Source organism: Telmatherina bonti (assembly GCF_933228915.1).
Source record: "Telmatherina bonti genome assembly, chromosome: 8".
Lineage (NCBI taxonomy): Eukaryota > Metazoa > Chordata > Actinopteri > Atheriniformes > Telmatherinidae > Telmatherina > Telmatherina bonti.
The window spans coordinates 8,788,744-8,812,219 of NC_136626.1; the positions used below are offsets into that span (position 1 = coordinate 8,788,744).

Consider the following 23,476-nt stretch of genomic DNA (forward strand, 5'->3'; position numbering starts at 1 on the left):
TAACTTTGAAATAATAAAAAAGAAAGAAAACTTTCCTGGCCAAAAACTGAACAGACCCAAAGTTAAAGTGTCATTTAAAGTACTTTAACTTCCATCTGCAGCGCCAGTTATTCTCTAATTAGGAGTCTACAACATGGTACAGTGATTTTAACTTCATAAATGCTTTCATCCACACTCCTCATTAATAGACATTATCATCTGACAGTAAACCAAGGCAGGATTAAAATGCCCAATAATGTTTCTTTAATCAATTAATCGTGAATACCGTGTTAAATTCACATCCCTAATAAATGTATGAGACAAATAAATTTAGGTATATCATTTTAGCAGTTCATAGCTGGCACTTCTCACAGTGGTGCAGACATATAGTCAGAGATTCAGCTTTCAGATGATGGCGTGTGTGTGTACAGGTGTGAGACAGATTGTGTGATGAGACAGAGGGTAAAAGCCCAGACTGACCCCAGAGGAGGTGATTTTGTGCAGCCAGGGAACAACCAGTGCAGCGTGGTGCAGGTGGATCTGATAGAGAGTCTATCAGAGAGCGATTGCAGCTATTCAACAAAAGTAAATCTGTTTTCAGGCAGCGCAGACTGGAGGTGCACTGTGAATAAATGACTGAGCAGGAAACACACTTTGCTGGATGTTATTGTGTGTGTTGTGTACCTGCAACAGAGGAGTCAACGCCGTTCTTTTCTCCATTGGAGTCCTGCCCATCAGTGTTTTGATGCGTGTGCTGCAGACTCAGTTTATGACAAACTTCAAATGCTTGGCCGACTGTCCGAACGATGCGCATGGCCTGACTCTGTGAAGGAGGGGACACAGACGAGAAAAGTGGTTATTCTATCAAAAGCCATCAAATGTAAATTTTAAATAAGAAATAATTTCAAGCAGAAGCTGTAAACACTTCCCACCAGGGTCAGATGCGGACTGGACCGACTCACCTTAGAGATACAAGTAGTTTCTATCAAGTACGGGAAGAAACACAGTTGTGTGTTTGAACTGTTACAGTGTATAATGGATTTTTTCCACCAGCAGATTGCCAATATCAAAGAGAACCAAGCTCTCGAACTTATGTCCAAGAACAAAAAGATCAATTCTCTGCTGGATTTGGCCCATCAACAGTCCGTGCACATTGCCTCACTACAGGCTGCCCTACAGCATACAGTTCACTTGGATGCTGCCACTTGCCTTGGCTGCCCTCGAGCTCAACACCCAACACCAACACCTGTTCTGGTCTGAAATGGTCTGCGATAGAAAGGCAGCTTCAGACTATACCATTCCACTTCCTGGCCTTACACTTTCCAACTACTTTGAGGTTTTTGTCAGCACATGTTTGCTGCCCATCTGTTTACCAGACTGTGCTTCTGGACTGATGGTTTGGCACTCAGTAATACTTGTCCAGCTTCTGTGATGACATCCCAGACTCCTGACCTTCAACCCGGGCGTCATCATTTACCAAGCATCAAAGGCTCATGTGAGACATGGTGTGCTGCACCCTGGGACTTGCAGCTGTCTTGGCTGGGAGCATGGGGTTTGGACCTCAGCTCCCCACTGCATCCACAGCAAGTAACAGCCAGTCATCATTAACTGTGCCATTTTGAGGAATAAGTCAGGTATATGTTTGATGAATATAAACATCACTATGCAGGTATGACCAAATGAATTAATTAAACTGAAATTACATAGTAAAGTAAAAATTATTTATTTTAGATTTTCTGTAGAGACACCACTAGTGTCTGCTGATCTTTACTTCAATCCATCACCACATCCCACTCCTCCTCTGTGGAGTCTTCTCACCCCACACTTTCACCCAGACTGACAGTAAACAGCCATATTATGCTTTAAGGATGTTTACAGGGGCTGTCATCGATGGTAACAGATTCTGGTGTTACTGTACACTAAGTTCAAGCTCCCATGACTCAGAAACAGACTGAACACACCAAAGACATCACTGTACATTTCCAACCTTTTCTTTTTTTCCCCCAACATCTCCTATTCAAGTCTGCCTCATATGAACCTTTTCTCTTTCAAAAGTTTGACTCCAGTTGTCATCTCTAAAGATAACTTTTCCGCTACATAAAAAAGGACAAGAGATGTGTGTCGCCTGCATGCGGCCCAAACCTGTCTAACCATGTGGACAGTCGGTATTATTCATACCTTGAGAACACATATTTTATTTAAAAGCTGGCACCTAAACATACCAGACCAACTGTATGATGATCAGAAGAAGAAAGACATCTATGTTTATTCTGAGGGGAGGGTGAGAGCTGATTCAGTGTTTTACAGACCTACACAATTCCAAAAATCAGGCTGATTTTAATCTTTTTTTTTTTTTTTTTTTTTTTTTACAAATTCTGGGTCTGACTAATATTTCATGGAAAGAAACCTTGATGAGCTAATGTAATAATGTCAACATGGAGTGACACCAGAAAAATAAATAAATGTAGCTTTATATTAGGTTTATTCTCCCTCCATATGTGCCCACCTCTGCCTAATCCAATGCAATGTCTCCACAGAGTACACTATACAAATACTAAATCATCTATGATTTACCATATGGTTGGTGGCAGCTTTTAGGAAGTACAAGTCCAATATCACAGTGTTCTTCCCATTCAATTACCAGCTGCTTTCAGCATTTCTCCAGACCATCTGTTGAAACAAAGTGGGTTTTATCTTTCATGACTCTGCTGGTTCCAAAACTGATCTTGTTTAACAGGAAAATGACATAACCCCAAAAATAGTAAGTTCATTTCTTGACCAGTGAAATAACTGGGTTTTCATTCTTCCATGCAATGGGAGTTCCCCTCATTCACCCATTCACAATAATCTATTTATCCATTTAAAGTCCTTCATTATATTGTTATTGAAAGAAAATAGAGAAATTCCTGGGAGCCTGGCCAGCAGACACAAATTAAAAAAAAACTTTGAGGGAGACTGGCTACCAGCTCAATCAGTTGAGTGCAAAAATAACAGGCACACCACCTTAAGTAATTTGTTCAGAAAGCAAGGTAGCATCTGTGATTGTGAGGGTGGTGGAGAGGTCAGAACCATGTGCATTAAAGCATTTCAAGTTTACAATCTAGTGTTGGTGAAAAAATGAATATAGAATTATTGCTGCAGTGATTGTTCTTGTCTGGGTGGCTGGGGGTCCTGCACTGCAGCTATATGGCTGTGGTGTGGGCCCTGGACTGCCCTGGTCAGGGCGGCTCATGTGGTGGTACTTCGGTAGCAGTTGGTGGGCTGGTTTCCGGTATGAATGGATCCCTGAGAAAAAAAAATTCCTCACAGCAGCATCAAACCAAATGTTCATTTCTATTAAAAATTATATAGACATTCAATGAAGAGACAGAAACCAGGGATGGGAACTCATGTTTGTGTGGAATAGAAGAAGATTTCTGCATTGTTTAATATGAAGATTTTTTTTATTTTATAAAGTTTCATTTGATCTGATTAACGTTAAAACTTCAAGAAGAAAAGAACCATAGTAGTTGAGTTTGATAGACATATAAGAATTCAGTCATTTAAAACAGGCCGGTTAAAACGACTGGATAATGTTTTTTCAGTCCCATACGTTCCACAGGTGACTAAACATGTTGGGTTTTGTGTTAGAACCTTTAAATAAATCACTTCAATTTGGGGGTGAAGGGAATTTGAACCAATATAGTAATAAATAAAGTAATAAATGCTCCTGGAAAACATCTATCTCTTCTTTCCAAGAGCTACAATCCAACAGGTTTTCCATGTATCCCTGCTCCAACACACCTGACTCAAATGAATGAGTCGTTGTGCAGAACATGATAGGCTGACATCTATTTCATTTGATTCAGGTGTTTTTAAGCAGGAATACACTGAAAGCCTGATGGACTGCAACTCTCTCAGGACCAGACCGAGTATCCCTGATCTATCCTTAGAGCATCTGAAGCAGGTGTTAGAGCTTGAGAACAGCACCAATGTGAGCTGTTTTTGCTCTGCCAGCAGCTTTGGGTGAAGCTGCAGCTGTTCTACAGGCTTGTTGGGGTGAACGGAGAGTGATGCATTAATGCCGTTAAGCCTAATTGGAATGAAAATATGTGCAGGCTTCTCTTTGTCACTGGGAGAAAGAAAATGGCTGACCTTTGCATTAGTTTCCAAACCACTTAGTGATTTATTACATAGAGATCCGACTCCGTGATGCAGCCCACATATCCTGCTTGGGGTCATGATGCTGATAATTCGCTTAATCACAACAGCCACTTTCTTACTTTGCTTCTCTGTTTGAACGGAACAGTAACAGCTAAAGGGCACATTTTATGACACTGTTTAATGTTTGTGTTAAAATGTAAAATGAAAACAAAAAGGGGATTTGCCAAGCAACCAGGAGCTTCGAGGCTCGAGTTGCAGGTGCGTGTCAATCAGTTCACTGGGCTGAAATTGACAAGAAATAGTGGTACCGCATTGTGCGCATGTGGACTGTCTTCTTCTATGGTCCTTTTAAAGTGCTACTTATCCCAAATGATGCAGCAGCAGAAAGCTGCTACTGCAGTTTTAAATCTCTGTGGTTTTCACTTCACACCCATGTTTTTGTCCATTCGAAGACACCGTAGTAGAAAATCCTTGTACATGTTAAACAACATTATTTGGTATGTTTACTCAAAGGTACAGTTATTGTACGAATTACTGTCATGTAATAGTAAAGATGGACATACTGATGACTTCAAATGCCAATTAAAGTTATGGATGGATGGTGGCCGTCAGTGGTCAAAATTCTTCCAGATGAACATGTTTTTATCTATGACTGAATCCAGTGGCCTCAGGTGCAGTGATGACTGCACTACAGGTAACTATTTCAATACTGTGTACATATGTACTGTCTTCTTCTATGGTAATGCGTTACTGCAGTTTTAGAGTTTAGAGAGTTCTCACTTCACACACAGAGTTGTTTGACCATTCAGAGACACCGTAGTAGACACCCTGGCCCAAACTAGCAGCTGCCATGTATGAAGATCCTCTGCAAGTAGATATAAATGTCTCATTTTAAGAGAATAAAAACACTTTAGTGGATTAGTTAGCTGGTTATATATAAAGAGAACCAGATTTAAATAATAAATATTTCTGTCAATGACCTTTAACTTTTTTACATGCCACTCCTTTAATTCTTAGATTTTCCACAGTGTGACTGTTTCTAAATGTGCAGAAACAGTCGAAAAGATCCAGCTGTTTAATATTCTGTGTTGTTCATAGAACAGATGAATGGACACACACACTTCCAGCACACTAATCTCTTGCAGTCTTCGTCTCGGTCCTGCATCCAAACCTTTCTTCCCTGATCCGGTTCCCCAGCTGATCTCCAGTTCTGGCAGCTGACAGTGCCACTAAGTGATTTGTCGCTCAAACTCAAAGCTCCTTTACTCTGTTGCAAAGATGTGTAATAGTTTTTATGTTGGACATCTGTCATCATCTCGGTCTGGCTCTTTTTATGTCTTATCTCTTTCCCCATTACTTTTCCTCTCTGTCAGTTGTAGTGAATAAATGTACCTTTTCTGTATCTCTGTTTTTCTATCTCTCTCCTCTCAATACTTCAAGCTGCCAGAGAGCCGGATCCCTGTAGCAGAGCCTTCTCTCTCAGCCGCCATAAGATAGAGCCACGTCAAAGCATGATGCATTATTTATCCCAGATTACCCACAGAGATTCAGCGGCGCTTTTGCTCCTCCTGCACTGGCACAAGCAAAGAGAAGGGACCGAAGGGAATATAATGCAATCTAGGACAAAGAAAGGCAAACAAAGAGCGAGAGGATGGGGAATCACCTCTGATTACAGCCTCTGCTGCATCTCTGCTGTGATGATGAGCTGATTTATTCATCTCCCGTAATCCTCCTGCGCTTCAGCCCTTCCTTCGGAAACGTACCCCATCCATCACTCGGCGTGAACAAACACAGCTTGGAGAAGAGGTGAATTGAGGACTAAAAGGAGCCAATTTATTAACTCACTTGCTAAATTCAAGCTAAAATAGAGTTCTATGAAGAATGTCGAATCACAAACAACACTGATGCTCACGACACAACTTAGTCTGAAGTTAGAAAAATAACATCTTTCTAAGTATGTGAAGGCACTACAGATATGTGTGGGCATTGTGGCGTAGTGGTTAGGACTGCAGCCTCACAGCAAGATGGTTGCTGGTTTGATCCCCAGTTGGCCTGATCAGTGGATCTTTGTGGGGTCTGGCTTTCTCCCACTCCTGCATAATTAGTTAGCTGTAGTGGTTAATTGATCACGTTGCACATGTAAGTTGGTTTGGATAAAAGCCTCTGCCAAATGACTGAAGAATAGAATAACCAGAATACCTTCAGAAAATCGAATGACCACCTCTTTAACATTTTAGCAAAAACATTTTTGGCTATTTTTTTGTCTGCCTACTTTTTATTTTTGTTGTTTTTTATGTAGAAGCTCAGTCCATTCAAGCTAGCCAACATGCAGACATGGTGTTTTCAGGACAGCCTCAGTTGTCAGATTATGCTGCTAAAACGATGTAAAATGAATGTATCAATAGATATAGGAGCATAAAGGCCAACCAGAAGAGGAAAACTGGATTATTACTAACAGAACTTTGTAGAAATAAAACACAGATCAACACTGAGCAAAGCTTTTCAACATGTGCACATCATTCTCTAAAGTCAGGAGAAAAAAAAATCAGCATGGAAACCAACACAACAGAAACTAATTAGATATTTACATTTCCTTCCTGCTTTTCCCTCTGCTGTTTATTATTGTCTGTGCATCAAAACCTCCTTCTTGGCTTTATTCCAGCCAAAGGGGATCATTATTTTTCTTCTTTTCAGACAGACAGACAGACAGACAGACAGCACTTTCTGCTCACTTGTTGCTCTTTGGCTGCTCCTGATTAAACATTGAGTCAATTTAAGCTCTCTGATTGGTGGAAGGTTTGACTGAAAGTGGCTTCATCATTATATCCAGGTCAAAATATAGCTTTTTTTTTTTTTTTCTTTTAAGCAACGTAGTGATCATCTTTTTTTCATTGTTTGTCTGTTTTACATGAAGAAAATAATGTTATTATGGATCACTCATTTTGGATTTACCAGAGTCTTTAAATAAACACCACATTTTGTGGCTGGATTGTAAACCTCCAGGATGGGATACAAACAGCTGGAAAACTTCTGTAGATCACCTAAAGGGTGACGTGTCCATCATCATTCATCCCACAGAGTGACACACTACCATTTCTTAGAAGTTGGTCCACCAGCAGAGGTTTCAGGGTTAAGTACTAATTAACAAGCTAATTGCTACATGAGACCAAATGAATTTCCTCATTGACTCCTTTCTTGAGTGTGTACATCACACAGACAAACACACACATTTCAACTCCACGTCTTCTCCTTCATTCTCTGCATTTCTGTCAGGATTTGTTAACATCGTTAAATTAAATTCCTTGAAGCTTCCTTTTGGTGAGGAGTGCGTGATGAAGGGGCCCCTCTGGATGCCTTTCACTCCCACATAGGCTAGACATGCTGGTCAGGCAACCTGGCCACTCAAAGCTACATGAAGGCTTAAGCTGTACAGACTTCATCCTGAACTGGAAAACAGGCTTGTAAGATATTATTGTCTGTTTGTCTATAGTCTGTTGTGCTTTCAGATAACTGAGAGGAAAAATAAGCTGCAGTGGAAGTTCAATACTTCTTCCTCTTTAAACAGCAGAATCAACAATGATGATTTCAAGTGCTTCAGGTATTTCCATTCTAAAAAGCAAAGCGTGGCCATAAACACTGCTGGTAATGTAGATACAGCACAAAAGAAGGAACACAGTCTGAAAACCAAGGCTGCGTATTGACTTGTGAGTGTGTTTACATCCCGCCACATCTCATCATCAATACTTCACAGCACGGGGCTGATACGCACCGGGCGCAAGGAGCAACATATTTACAAACAACATATTTACAGACTTGTCCGCCTGTAATTCAACCCAGCTTCTGCTGCAGAGGTGAAAGTGCGTCTGGATATTCCGGTGGGAGTCCAGGCTATGCAGGAATACACCAGAGCTTATCGTCAAGTGATCAAACATGCAATGCTGTGTGCTTTCTTTAACATGTGCCACCTCCCTGGTCACATTACTCTGAAGGAATGCAGTGCAGACCTTGAACACTTAGCTTCCAATCTTTTTCCAAACAACATATCCAGGGAGCTCTCTTCTCCTGGCTTCCTTTAGGATCCCTTGCCCTTTCAGTCAGGACTATGTTTCAGATTATTGGCAGCCCCGTGAGAGGTGACAGGACTCCGTTCTGATATACACTGATGTAGAAAAAGCCTGCGGAGTTGATCGTCCTCCCCTTTGCCTGGGAGGTCATATTAAAATCTGTTCCATTTTCAACCCAGGTAGTGATTTGTCAACCTACTGCTGCAAAGACGGCGAGGAGGCAGTTTAGGAAGAGATCTTCAAGGTATAAAATGCTGCATGGATGCGTACTTGGTTATTACCACCAGCTGTTTCTAACATGCCGTGGTTCCCAATTCTATTTAAGTGTTCCTGGATAGTGGAGGGTTGCCAGGTCATGGAAAAAATTCTTAGTAAAGTTCAGTCAAATTTGCAGATAAAATATTAATGCTTTACTATTACATGATACATTTTGATGAAAATGTGGAAAACCTTTGATGTATGTGAACCCAGCACAGCTCTATCTGATGCTTGTGATGGGTAGAACCACACTGGGAACAAGCTTAGATCCTGCATTTTCACTATTTTGCCCAACCTGATTTATTCATTAAAAAAATTCAAAATAAAAATAAAAAAATCCAACAAATATATTATCTAAAAGTAAGAAGTCTGATTTCAAAAACACAGGAAAGATGTAGTTATCCTTGTGCAAGCCTGTATAAGGTTTATTGGTGATTGATAGACTCATTTAAGAAGATTGGGAAAGGGGGGGAGGGGGAATTGTTGAATTTAGGGCGCATCATCAGTCGTGTTCCTCTGGGTCATTGGTTATGTCGGCCTTTAAGACTCTCGCCAGAGGCGGCCGGCCACAGGGTGATTAAACCCGAGCCTGTGTGTCATGCCCACCTATAACTAAAAGGACACACTATTTGACTTTCTACATGTGAGATCAGTGATGTAAGAACAGCAGAAGAAAGCTGCAGCAGAGTGATGCAATGAAGAACTGGAGAACACAGCAGACTCCAGCGATAGAACCAATGAGCTGAAACTGTTCGGATAGATCAATGAAGTGCTGACCGTATAACACTCCAGCACCTCCTCAGTTTCACTTTCCATCACAAGAGGGTTCCTCTGTTGTGGACGACATCCTGCCTGAACCAAAGGCGATTCGTCCTGCAGCTTAGAGCCGAACGTCAGCGAAAACTGAGACAAAGTAAAAATATGAGGCGCTCGACAGGAAGGGCTGGAGTCATCTCTTTTTCCTGCTAAAGCTTGGGTTCCTCAACACATTTGGCACCGTGTAGTTTAATGAGCAATTGGTCAGTGTGCTGTAGTGTGTTGGTGCACATGCCTCAGGGGGAAGACCTGATGTGGCAGTCACTCAGAAAGCTGCCATATGAATATGGATGGATCTGGACAACACTAATGCGGCAAAAGGGAGGAAGGTTTTGTCAAAACTCGCCATCATTAAAGACGTCTCCTGGCCTCCATGGTGTTACAGCTGGCAAGACAATGATGACTCAATGAGTCACTTAATGTCATTGCAGCTCCTTTATTCCCAAAGCTTTCCAGTTAGAGGACAGTTCTCTCTGTGGAATATATATTTCATCTGCTGAACCTTTACGTTTTTAATGTTAGAACTGAGTGACTTTGTCTTATGGGAGTGTGGGACTTAATCAAATTATTCCTTAGAGCAAACCACACAGGCTGACTTAATTTAAAACAGTGTTATAAAGCTGCTGACATGTCTCTAATTGCAAACCATCATCGTCATTAAAGTGCACCACTCCAAATGGGAGGTTATTCTACTGTCAGATGCTTTTATCTGAAGCACTTACATGTGATAAGTGATCAATTAACCAAAAATGCATGTCTGGAGGCTGGAAGAAAGCCAGAGTATCCAGAACCCATTTTATAAATACATACATACATGTACACATACATCAAATCAAACCCTCCCAATCCAGCAAAGAAAAGCTAAATATAATAAAATAAATAAAAAATAAATAAACTGAATTTGTCAAATGCAATTCATCCATGAGGGAAAACACCAGCAATTCTTAAAATAATAAATACAGCTCTCCTTTTATTTCATGAAGTTGCACAGGTGTGTATTTCTAACTAGAGAACCAAACAAACAAACATAAATAGTGTTTTCATGACTATCAACCAACAGTTTGGAGTGCTTAACTGATGTTCATAAAGGCCTGAAATGCATTTGCATCGCTTTAATCAAACAGAGAATGTGCCGATCAATATAATAATTACAATTATATAATAAAACTAATAAGATATCCATTTAGCAGCTTTTGCAGGGAAAGCCTTAATCAGGTTTAAATGGCCAGTAACCAAGTTACTGACTGTGTGTCGTCGTCCTTCTGGGACGACGACACACAGTCATGCCAGCTTATTTCCTGAATGCTCAGTTGGATTGGGATGTGGGGAGTTTGGGTGTTGGGGCAACAACTCGGGTTCTTTTATGCTTATTTGTTTTTCATCACTATAAGTGTGGATGGATCCCCAAGATATGACTTCCACAGCAGCATCAAGCATAAAAGAGTTTGTGTAAAATGGGATTGGCGGGTGGATGAGGGAGCCTTTTGTGGGCTTTATCTGTACGAGAGAGATAATGAATGATTAGGTGTTTATCTAAATAATCTGGGAACAATAAACAGCATTGCAGCCAGACTGTGGTCTGCAGGATCACCTCAGCGGACTCAGGAATCACGATCACAGAAGCTCTTCAATCTGACCACAACGTCTTTGTGGAGCTAATTTGAAAGTACCTCTAGCTCAGTTTGAGGAACCTCCAAACAGGACTGTGCTAGTTGTGAATGTTTGTTAAAGCTTTGCTAACGTGGCGCTGTGAAATAAATCCTTCATGCTCAACAAGCTGCAGCTACGAGAAAAACATCCCAAGCGGAAATTTTCCACGTCTTCTTCACCATTTCCAGAATTTTAGCAAGCAGACTGAAAGACTGAATGGCAAGAATGATGAATCAGCTTTTCTATTGGTTAATCTCTTTAGTTTACCCCTTGTCCACGGAAAAATTTAAATCACATAATATTTTATATAAACGAGTTCCTGTGATGGACTGGTGACCTGTCCAGCGTGTTCCCTGCCTCTCGCCCAGTGATTGCTGGGATAGACTCCAGCTTCCCCACGACCTGGATGGATGGATGGATGGATAAAATAAAAACATCTCAAAATCCCATAATGCCAGCAAGAAACACAAAATGTTGAAAAATTTCATAGCATGCACGCTTTAAACCTTAAACTCCTACGTTCATAAGCATCAGCCGGAAAAGTTCCCTTCCCTCCATACAAGGAAACTGTCTTGACCTCTTGTTCTCACAACACTGACTCTTTGACCTTCCTCTAAGCTCAAACATCCTTTTTATAACCAGGAGGAAAAATGCAGTAAAGTACGGTCACACACACACACACACACACACACACACACACACACACACACACACACAATCTGAGAAATGCCGCGACCTCTTGGCCAGCACAACATTCAGTATTCTGATGAACACTCCCTGCTCCATCAGGCTCACTTCACTTCTGCATAACAGAGGCCAGGTCATTAATTAGCTTCCATTAAACTGTTGATGGGAGATGAAAGGGATGAATGAGAGTGCGTCAGGAAGGACTGCAGAAAGAGGGACACACACACACACACACACACACACACACACTTAGGTTGAGTGTTACAAGTAACAGCTCACTGAATCCATTTAATGCAGATCAGGTTCTTATTCACAGTTGAGGGGTGTGTGTGTGTGTGTGTGTGTGTGTGTGTGTGTGTGTGTGAGAACTCAACGGAATCGCCTACTTATGTTGCATATCAACCTTTCCACATGTCAAGACCTCCCCACACAAAACTGCATAATTTTTACTGCATGTATGATACGTTTGCTGTCATTATTTTTTCATTTCGCCAGTGTTCTGATCTGCACATACGTAGCTTCTACAGATTTTTCTTCTTCACTGTGTATCTTCACTCATGTAAATATAATGCCAGGTTTAAATACCCAACTTTTTCATTTACTGCCCATTTGATCCAGTCAATCCTAAGTTGCAGGCACACTACAAGAAGTACATTTCCATTAATTATTGCACAAATTATAAGCTAAATGTCGTCTGTGTTTATTAAAGGAGAGGCGAGAGGATTTGCCTCTGGCAACATGTTACAGATCTTAACTACAAACGCCTGAAATTAAACAAACAGCTTTAACTGCTGAATGAAATGAACCTTATCGTAATAAAAACACCAGATTTGGGTTTGGTGAACCACTTTTTCTTGTCAAAATATTCCTGTTTTACTACAGTTTCTTGTGATCCTCCAAAAAAAAAACAAAAAAAAAAAACAATTTCATCTGCAAAAAGCTGTAAAAATACTCTTCTCCCATTATTTTTTCTTTTTTATTTTAGTTTGGGTATTTTTTCATAATTTATCATTTCCAATGCTGCCTATCCTTTGTCTTTTTCCTGGTTTAAAGCCGGAAATTCCTGTTGTGAGACAAATAAATTTACAGTAGCTCTATGGGTATATTAAAAATATAATCAAAGATCTTTCATTTATTTAATTTCATTTAATTTCATTGAGTCCTGTTATCAACATTCTCCTTTTTTTTTTTTTTTTTTACTGTTTTCTTTTGTTGCAAATACAAAAATCAAAACCACGACAAAGCCTCATTTATGTTTTACACTAACTATGGATGAGTGTCTTCTGCATCCTTCATAGCAAACTGAGCAGAGCCAATGGAAGCTGTGGGAGCAGTGTTGAGCATTAAAGCACACCTGCAACCGGCGAGAGGAACAACTGCACGACTGTGCTGCCTCCGTTTCCGACAATATGCATCTCCTCCTGCGTCAGCATGTTTCCACGTCTGACATTGACACCTGAACTCTAAACTCAGGATTTACAATCATAGACGGGGTGAGAATTTGACATTAGACACTTTATGTGCTTAAAGTGAGCATTAATGAACTTTTGGATTTACTGAATAAATAAAGGTCAGAAAAAAAATATTTGACAACAGGAATCAGCTAATCTGGTCTTGGAAGCCTGCCATCCTTTCAGGTTTTTACACCTTTCCCTGCTCCAACACACTTAATTCCAATCAAATAGATTTACAAAAGCTTCTCAATAAGCTTTTAATCTAAATGAGGTGTTTTAAAGCAGCAGACATGAATCCTGCAGCACAGCGGAGATCAAGAATTGAATTTGCTTATTGCGGTTGAAGAGTTTTGACAAACTGCATCAGCTGTGATAATTTCTGGTCATAGTTGAAAGAATAAATAATTTGGCTTTAAGTCCAGTCTGAAGACAAAGACAGTCCGACTCGTGCACAGGCACTGACTTACAATACATTTCTAAACCTGTGAAATGTCATCTGGACTGCTGCTCGACATCCTTCTCTCTGCTCTTGAATACAGACCATTAGAACCACCAAAATCCAGCATAAAAATCCCAATTAACTTTATTCTTATATCAGGGTTTTAATCCTGCGGCTCCAGTGCGATAGTTTCATGCAGATTGCTCCCCATTTGTCGCTCACATATAAACCAAAAGTATCGTTGAAAACATTTCAAATATTAAACCCTTCTCTTCAATGTTAGTCAGACAGAACTGCAGAAATAAGTCAGTATTGTAAAACATAATCATGTTAGCATTAATAAAAGATATGTTTATATCTTTATATCTAACACGTGCAAACAGGTCTCCAGCCTAATGGCCTTGGGGCCCCGGTTACCCTGGAGACTTCTGCTATGTGACAGTTTCCATTTTGTCTTTGGTTTAAAATGAGAGTCTGTGTGTGTGTGTGTGTGTGTGTGTTTATGTGTCAGAGTCAGTCTGTCAGTACGAGATAATGAGGCAGTATGTGCTTCACCCAGCTAACCCCTGGACTTCACCATCAAGCCCTCCGAATTGGCAGATCAAGTGGAAAACGGACGTTTTCAAACAGACAGCATCACACTGCTTGGCTCTTGTTTTACATTCGCTTCTGCAAAAAACAAAAAGGGATGCAAACCTGAAGAGCTTCCAACGTGTTCCTCAGACCTCAGCAATGACAAAGTCGGTGTAAACAGGAATTACTGCAGCTCCACAGACGCTTGTGTCTTTATTAGACGCTGTCGCAATGTGACAAACATTAGCTTGGTTTTGAGAGGAAGAGCTGATTCATAATCAACAGACTGTGAAAACATTGGAAATGACATCTTAGTGAATGACTTTTTCCATCATACGGCAACGTCTGACAAGCACAAGATGACTACACCACCAAACAAACAAAGGGAGTAAGAAATCCGAGGGAAACAGCTCAGACACTGCAGGATCTGTGATTAATGCAAATAATGGACAGTTTTTTGTTTTTCAGGTAAATTTATTGCAAATAATGACATTGTTTCTATCTTTGTCACTTTAACAGCAAGCTAAGTATGCCTGACCTGGATTTCATCTTCTGTAGGAGTGAAACATACATTCATTGAGTGCCTCATCATTTTTAAAAATATATCATACTCATTTTATTTCATGAATAGACAGCATTAAGAAATGCTAATTAAACATCTCTTGACTTCTGACTAGATTATACACCAGTAGCCAAAGCACAAAAGCTGCTGATTGTTTTTAAAAATCAGTTTTTAACCCTAAAAAGCCTTACAAGGAAAAATGGGGAGAAACTCCTGTTTTGTTTTGTTTTTTTTTTTTTTTTTAAAATTACCCCATAACAAAGGTTTATAAAAATAATATTTTTGTATATTTACTATTGATCACAGTGTGATACATAAAAACTAATATAGTGCATTATTGTGTTATTATGTCCACCAGAAGACATCAGATTGTGGATAACAGCGTTTGAGGAACTTAAATGTATAGTATGTCTGTCTGTCTGGTTGTCTGGATGTCTGGATGGATGGATAAATAAATAGACAGGCAAACAGATAGAAATATATACCATTAAGTGATGTAAAAGGTCTCAGAAATTGTGATACATACACAATTAACTAGACAATTCTTTATCATGTCTCATCACAATACGTTTGACAAAACTCTTCAGTGGGGTTAGCTCAGGGCTTTCACACTGGCTGATGCCAAAGCAGATTTCTTACTGATAAAAGTTATCAACTCACACTTCAGTCATTTTAGCTGCTTTTTATTCTGAAAACAGTCAGTCTGATCTCCACATCAAGTGATATTGCTGTTTTAACATCTGGTTATCGTCTCTGATCAGCATTGACAGGAACATAACACCTGGGTGCACATGCCAGTTTTCATGAAGGTGTTTCACCAGAGTGGCAAGAGTAGGTGGGTGAATTTATCTTTGTAGAAACACCTGCTTACTGACTATAATGTTTTGTCTAAAGGCTTTATAAGAAATAAGATTAATCAGGTTTAACCATATTTAAGGTCAATGGCGGATAACAGTTATCTGGTAAAGCATAATAAGTTAATAATAACATAATTGCTCTCAGTGTAATTTCTGTTTCATGTCACCAAAACTTCCTGGCAAGATTTCTTTTTCCCAAGCTGTAATCACACATCTGCAGTTCTGTTTACATTTACAGGAAACACATGACAGATACTGAAAGGGTACAAGTGGATAATTTTGTTCCTATTAAGCCAAACCCACACATACAGATTTTGACCTTTTGCATCACCTTATGTTTGAAATTTTGCTCAAAACCCTTTTGCACAAACTATGATACTTGTCTTCAGCCCCTTCATGGATACTGAGAAGCAGAAGATGACACTTAATCATTTTGACCCCTCATTTGCCAATAAATCGTAAAAAATAAAAAGATTTTTTTTTCCCCCATTTTGTGAAAACTGCAAAAATTGATTTCCTATCTTTAAAATAATCAATTTTTGTCCCTAGGTTTTCTCAAATCGGGCTTTAAAAAGCTGAAAGTGCTGATGAAATACAAAACAATGGCTACGGTTACATGATGTTTTTAATTCGGAATTAAATAATTTGGAGTTAATGTATTCTCCTACGAGTTTACATAAAACTAATAATTCTAAACAAAGGTTTACGTGAAACACGTCCTCACTTAATTCCTCTAGAGCGGCAGGTTAGAAAAGGGTTCTGATTGGACAGAGCGTTCCCGTGACTTATGACGTATACCGGAAATGAACAAAGTCGGCTTCCTGCTTCTCGTCTTTTCTAGTCGTAAATTGTAAAAACTACATAATAAGTACCAGTTTCGCCGCTATTTTTATTATAAATGTGAAGTAGCAGCTCAACACGAGCATACTACTTCACTTTTTGCAGCAACTGAGAAGGAGAAGAAAGATAGACCACCGAACAAAGAAGGTAAAACAATGCGCGTCATCGGGACAGGACACGGTAACGAGCATGCTCAGAACGACCGGAATTACCTTAGTGTGAAATGAAGGTTTACATGACAGAGGAATGAAATAGTTCGGAATTACAATGCGAATAAACTAGTCGCTTACATCGGGATAAAGTTTAATTCCGAATAGAAATTTGCATTAGGAATTAAGTGTTTACATGGTTGTTTTTCATCAGTTTAAAGCGGAATTAACATTTATTCAGAATTAAACAGGAATGAAAACTCCCATGTAAACGCAGCAAAAGTTAGAGGAAGTGTCTCCAGTAGTACCTTTAGCATGTTTTGTTTCAGGGTAGGTTGTCTTTGTTAACAAAGAATGGGTGGCATATATGTCAATCTAAAACAGATAAAAGCATCTTCATGCATTTGATAATATATTTGAAGATACTCTCCATTTTCATGTTTTTGTAGGATCACGTTCATTGAGTCAGTTCAAATCACAGAATAAACCTTTAAACATGAGACTACAACTTGAATTTGTCAGTATGTGAGAGTCGACCGGGAAGCTCGCCTGCCTCTACGCATCTGAATCATTCCACTGCACAGAGCAGCAGTTTCATCGGACATAGCGAGAGAAAACAATGGAAAACATGCAGTGAAATGAGATCAGGGAGTGCTGCAGGAGAGCTGATGATTAGCCAGGGTGGCTGTGGCTGAGAGTAACAGCACTGCAAAGCTGCAGTGAATTGTTGTCAAGCTGCACATCGCAACAGGGGGTGTTTTAATTGGACAGTGCTCACTTTTTTAGCACTCCTGTGGGATAGCTACTGAAAGTCATCTTCTTTACTCCACTTGTTTTTTCCTGATATGTTTGAAGGAAAAAGCACAAAACTTCTGCGACAGAAGGCCAGCACTGATCAAGACGGTTATAAGGAAAGGAATTTTAAAATGTTTTACAGACAAGAGATAACACACTGGATTGCAAAACTGTTTCATCCACACGAGAATAATTCCCTCCTTTTCCCTTAATGCTGCTGGGTTAGCTGTTAAAATGATGGAACCAGCTGCTGTCCATCAGACAGCCACCAGCAGCCGTTATGTGTGTTCATACGGAGCGAAAGGCCTTTAGAGATATTCTCCATTTCCTGGAGTATGAAAGGCTTTGTGATCACAGCTAATCAAGCCCATTGTAAATGTCTACGAAGAATAAAATCATTAAACGTTATTATTGTCAGTGTGTACGCTCAGTTTAAACGCGATGGTACAGAGGTGTGTGCTGCTAGAGCCACATTACACCAATCAAATACCTGATTGCTTTATTGTTAATTATTCTGATGGTTTGTATTGCACAGGTCAAATTTCTGATTTGATTAATCAAGAGACAACAGCGTAAATGTGACTGTGTGATGCAAAGTTGTCTGTCTCACCTTCTTCTTGGACTTGAAGACGTTGCAGCGGAAGACATTGCTTTGTCCATCTCTGGCGATGTAGCTGAAGATCTTCAGATCCTGGGAGTCATGTGACACATAGAATATCCTGCAAGGGCAAAAAAAAGGGTCAGAAATGATTGCAAAAGATGAAAGAAAAATTACACAGCATGGTTTAAAACTACAGCAGAAGTTGGCGATGTGTCTGAATGCACCATGAAACACCGGAAGTCACTAACATCGTTTCTTTTGATGACAAAAATAATATAAAGAACAATTTTATTAATTTATGTGGAAATTATTCAAATAAAACAGCAGGCATGTTTAGTGACACAGTAGAAATAAGGTCAACTTTACGTTGGTAAAAACATAAATAAAGCGAGCCCATGAACCGTAGCTGGTTTCACAGTGCAGCAGAGAAAACTGAAAACTGAAAAAACGAAAAAAGCTCATGTTCACGGAGACTTTGGGGAACCAAGTTCTTATACAATTCTCCTGGAGAGGAAAAAGTTAGACAAAAAAAAAAAAAAAAAAAAATCAGGGAATACATAACATCCTGCAGAGCAGGTAAATAGAAGAAGAAAAAAAGTCAGAAGAAAAAGAAGAGCGGCGGAGATGATAGAGACCCCCGCTGGGGGGAGAACTGCATGCGATGAGCTCAACGCTGCATCGTGAAGACAAAGCAACACTGCTGGAGACATGAAGCACAAAACATGGAGACAATAACGGAACCAAAAATGCACGCAAATTCTCACACTGACACTTAATTCTGATGCTCTAAAGGCTTTTGATTTCACTTTTACTTTTAACTGTAGAAGATAAAGAGTCGTTTCACAATAATCTAGTTATGCTTTATGTGTCTCATAAACCTGCAGAGTTTTGTTGACAATTCGAACTTGGCTAGAAGAAACTTGGCCAGAACCAAAATAATTAGCACTGGACAGAACATTTGAGCTTTGCAGGAAGTTATTACAATGAAAGGTGCCTCAATATAATGAGATTATCAGAACAAATGACCGTTAGCGCAGTTGTGAAAGAATTTATCACTTTCAGAGGTAAAGTAGCATGAGTGACTGAGCTTCACATTAATATTTTATGGATGTCTGGATATGGTGTGCTGCCTGATTGCTCCAAGGTCAAGTTTTACATAAAAATATGCAGGAAAATGTAAAAATCGCACGCAGAACCTTTATGTCAAGCACCCTTTTGAAACATTTATTGAAAATGTTTCAAAAGATGAATTGCAAACCTTCATGCAAAATATTGCAATAAATAATTGGCCTTTCTCGGATCATTTATGTGGCGAGAATGACTTTAACATTAATTCTGTACAACACCTGTTGCATGCAGGGGAAAAAGAAGCAACGTAACCAAAAGAAAAAGTCCCCAGCTCGAGTCTTGTCCAGTAAAAATGTGCCCTGCTGCTCAGCCACGCCTCTCATCAGTTTGACTACCTTCACCTGCTGCTGTCACCTGCTCACCAGCTCCAGTTAACTCCATGTACATGCAGCTCCACAGCACTCACTCTGCCAGATTGTCTTCGCCTTCACACCTGACTCTCCAGCTCTTATCCCCAGCTGGCTCTCCTGTTATCGACCTGCAACTTGCACCTGGTCTTCATCTGAACCACTTTCCAAGAGGAGTACCATCAGCAGTGTGTTTGTGCTTCTGTGCTCACAACTCCATGTTTACTTGTTTGCCTGGCACCCGGGTGAGTCCAACTCCAGCTCGATTCACCCTGCAAAGGTTTCTAGCAACCTATACATAAACAGTTTACATGCCAGAATCATTTGTGTTGCTATTGGGTGCACTTCCCGCCCATTACATGCATACATGCATTGTAGACAGAAAAGTTACGTCGTCATCCACAAGCCTATAAAACAGTGGAAAATAATGCAGAAATGCAACATTTTATCTTCAATAATAGTAAAATTTACATGTCCAATGGTTTTATTTGTTTAACCTAGAGATTAATTTTACACTGTCTACAGTTTGATTGTTGTATTAAGTGTATTTTTTAGTTATCTATTTTTATTTTTACTTATATTTATGTGCTTATTTTTAATGCTTATTTTTATTGTTCTTGTTTTTTAGGCTTCTTTTGATCTTGTTTTTACTTGTGTTTACATTTTCTGTAGTGTTTTCCTTGTGGGGATCTTCCACATCGGGAGCTATGCCCAACAGGTCTGCAAGGCTGTGGCTGTGGGGACTGTCCTGCTCAGGGTGATTGTTGGGGTCCTGCACGGCAGCCTTGTCTCTGCGGTGGCCTCCTATCTGCCCTGGTTTGTTTGGTTTCCATGGTGACTCTTTCTGCAGTCCTTGGCGGGGCAGCTGTTGGTGTGGACATATTGTTTCCTTACCTCAATGAGGTGTTTTGGTGTTTATTTTCAAAAGTTTATCACCATTTAATGTATGATCAGGTGGATGTTATTGAAATCTTATATATATATATATATATATATATATATATATAATCTCTCATCACTTAATATCATTCAAATTATGCAGATATATATATATATATATATGTATATATGTTCATAATTTGTTTTTTTATGTAAAGCACTTCAAGCTGTTTTTTATGAAAAGTGCTTTATACATAAAGTTTGATTTGATCATACACAAAGGACTCATTATATATACCTTTTTATCTCTCAGAAGAGCTTGATCTATGTCTTTTTTAGGGTTCCCTTCCACATAAGTCTGTTCTTATTGTTGGCTTCAGTTTAAAATGGCAGAGAACTTATTGTTTTGTCTTTATTTGAGGTACCAAAATGGCCCCTTTGCAGTAACTCTGCAAATGTGCTGCAAACTTGCTTCAATGTAGACTTTCATATTTGTAATTCTGAAAAAAAAGCTTGAAATCTTACTAAAGGGAAGCAGGGGACATAAAATTTCTTTAATCGTTGCTGTGAGTACTTAAAGGATTTCAAATTGAAATTCACATCATCCCTGCTCACGTTTTAACTGGGCTGTAAAAACTCTAATTACAGTACAAATCTTTCCCAGAACAATCACTGCAGTGCGACTGGATTCTTATGTAACACCAGTTGGGAGCCTCTTATTGTGTCGTTTCTTACAATGAACTTAAAATATCAAGTTCCAGCAGAATACTTCAGGCAGAACAGCTTTGTAATTAGGCGATTAGTGCCATAATAAGGGGTCTGCTATATGATGCTTGGAGTAATTCATCACACTGAGACAATGGACAACCAGGCAAGAGCAAGAAATTAGGGGCAGATTATGCAAATGATGATGCTGTCTCTGCCAAAATGTGAGTCTGAGTGTGTTACCGTGCGCACAGGTTTCTGTGTGTGGGTGTGTTTGTGCCATTGTAATCAGGAAAGGCTCATATACACTCGGTGACATTTCTGTGACATTTGTTTTGGCCTGTTTTCCTGGAAGCAGACTCGACAAGGTAGTGTGGTATGGACTGTGTTCTTTTCAACTATCCTCAACAGACCCTCAAAATGCCAGATAACAATGTCAGGAGTGACTTATTTCCTTAGAAACTGCACAGTTTATGTTTGATTTCTGACCCAAGCTCCTTTAAGAACATATACATTCAAATACATTGTGGTATATTTATTTAGCTGCGTCTTTGATTAGTAATTATCTAAATGATCAAAAATGAGCTGCCATCTTTGCAGTGAAGAAGACTGCAAGATTTGAATATTACTTTATAATGTTAGGAAACATGGTTAGAAAACCTATAATCCTGCAGGTTTTCATGTGATGTGATGGAATCCTTGTGCAAGTTAGCCTTCTAGTTTTCTCATCCATTCTTTTGTGTCCACCCATGTCATCAGAGCAAGACTAGATCATGAAAGAGGAGGCTTTAATCAAACCAGGTAGCGAGCCTGGAAGATGAATAACTTGATCTTTATGCTACATTTTTGTGATAAATCTACTGTGTACTTTAATAACCGGAACATGTAAGAACTGCATTAATCTACACAGAACAAAGTTTTTTTTTTTTCTCTTTTACACCCAAGAGCACTCAAAACTGGACAATAACTAATATTTTAAGATTTCATCATCATCCTATACCTGTTCGCCTTTAAAAACCCCAGTGTGGACATTTTTCATGGCATGAAAAAAGGTCATATATTCATGTTTGACGCTTTTTATTTCCACAGCAATACGTGTGAAGAGGTGAGAGAGGGACATCAATCCTTGTACGGCCATTTTTCACACCTGAACTCAACCCCACATTTTCTACAATTTCCTGTAGTCTACTTTGTTTTTCTTAAATGTCTGGGTTAGGGTACAAAAAAAAATTGTTTTGCAATCACTCTGCTCCGATACACAATAACTAACAGCAAAATACTGGGTCAGAATATAATCTTTTTGTTTATCGCAAAGGATGTCAGAACTGAACTCAACATTATTTATAAAGCACTTTAACACAACGCCAGCTGCAACAAAGTGCTGAACAAAGAAGCAAAACATTTAGGAAGTGCAGAGTGAGATTTGAATAATAGCAGTAAAAGATAAATCAATAAATAGTGGAAAAAAACTAAAACATTAAAAAGAGAAAAAAACAATAGATAAGAGAAACTAATAAACAGTCTCATGCTGGATTAAAAGCACGGTCATAAAAATGGGTTGTCAGGCGGGTTTAACAATGGACAGTGATGTGGTCTCTCTAACTGTAGTGATTGATTGATAGATGGATTGATTGATTGATTAGTAGTAAAGAATTCCATTGTTTTGGAGCAGCAATCGAAAATGTTTCAGCCTAGACCTCAGTACCTCCAAAAGGAGGTGATCAGCTGTTCTGAGGTACCGGGCTGGCGAGTGTAAGCAGAGCAGCTCAGACAGGTAGAGAGAGGCCAGACCATGTAAGAACAAGAACCAAGAGAAGTTTTTCCCCTCATCATCAGCAATCTGAACTAAGCTTTGAGGATGACGAAAGTTTTAACAATCATATTTATTTTTCTCCTTCCACACTTTCACTATATCGCTGATCAAAGTTCAGGTATTAATCAGTTAAAAAGTAAAAATGGTAATTTAACTTCAACGTAAAGTCTAATTTCCTGCTTTTACCGAGCTGCTGGCAGATGTGCTGAATTTAACTTTGTTATCCTGCACTTATACACAAAACACCATGCAAAATGAAAACAGAGGGTGAGGTGAGGGGGAGGGGGAGGGGGGGGGGGCGGTGCTGCCAATTTCAGTTAAAAATTTAGTCCAAACTTAGTAATAAGTACACAAAATTCACAGTTCGGAGCATGTACGGACATGAGTTGGCTGTCTGCATCATTTGCTTACGTCAAAATCAGATTGTGTTATGTAACACAAGAAAACTGGCTGCTTCACTTCCAGGCTGCATTTTGCAAGAACCTTAAACTCATCCTTTCCTATATCTCCTCATAAGCACCTCTGTAACCTTCAACTCCCAGTCATTGTTAAAAAGAAATGCCCTGACATGTGAGGCAGGGAAAATAGTCGTGTTTCTTCAAGTGTTTAGGAAGCAAATTTCAGGCAGAGACAGAAAACAACACTGCTGACTGCCAGACGAGCAAAGCTCTACTGAGAGCGAGTTAAAGTGAGCTTAGCTGACTGGCTTAGCTGACAAATCCCTAGGCGCTGCTAAG

The 23,476-nt window shown here is 39.4% G+C and overlaps 1 protein-coding gene across 1 annotated transcript in view; it reads right to left on the minus strand.

Annotated features, from left to right (window-relative positions):
- Nucleotides 1-23,476, minus strand: part of nos1apa (nitric oxide synthase 1 (neuronal) adaptor protein a) — a gene marked incomplete at its 3' end in the record, with an annotated part of 184,588 nt that overhangs the window by 53,134 nt on the left and 107,978 nt on the right. The window contains exons 5-6 of the mRNA XM_079244963.1: nt 17,877-17,985; nt 664-802 (exon numbers count right to left, since the gene is read on the minus strand). Of these exons, the coding sequence (XP_079101089.1) occupies nt 664-802; nt 17,877-17,985 (248 nt within the window). The remainder of the gene's footprint in view (nt 1-663; nt 803-17,876; nt 17,986-23,476) is intronic.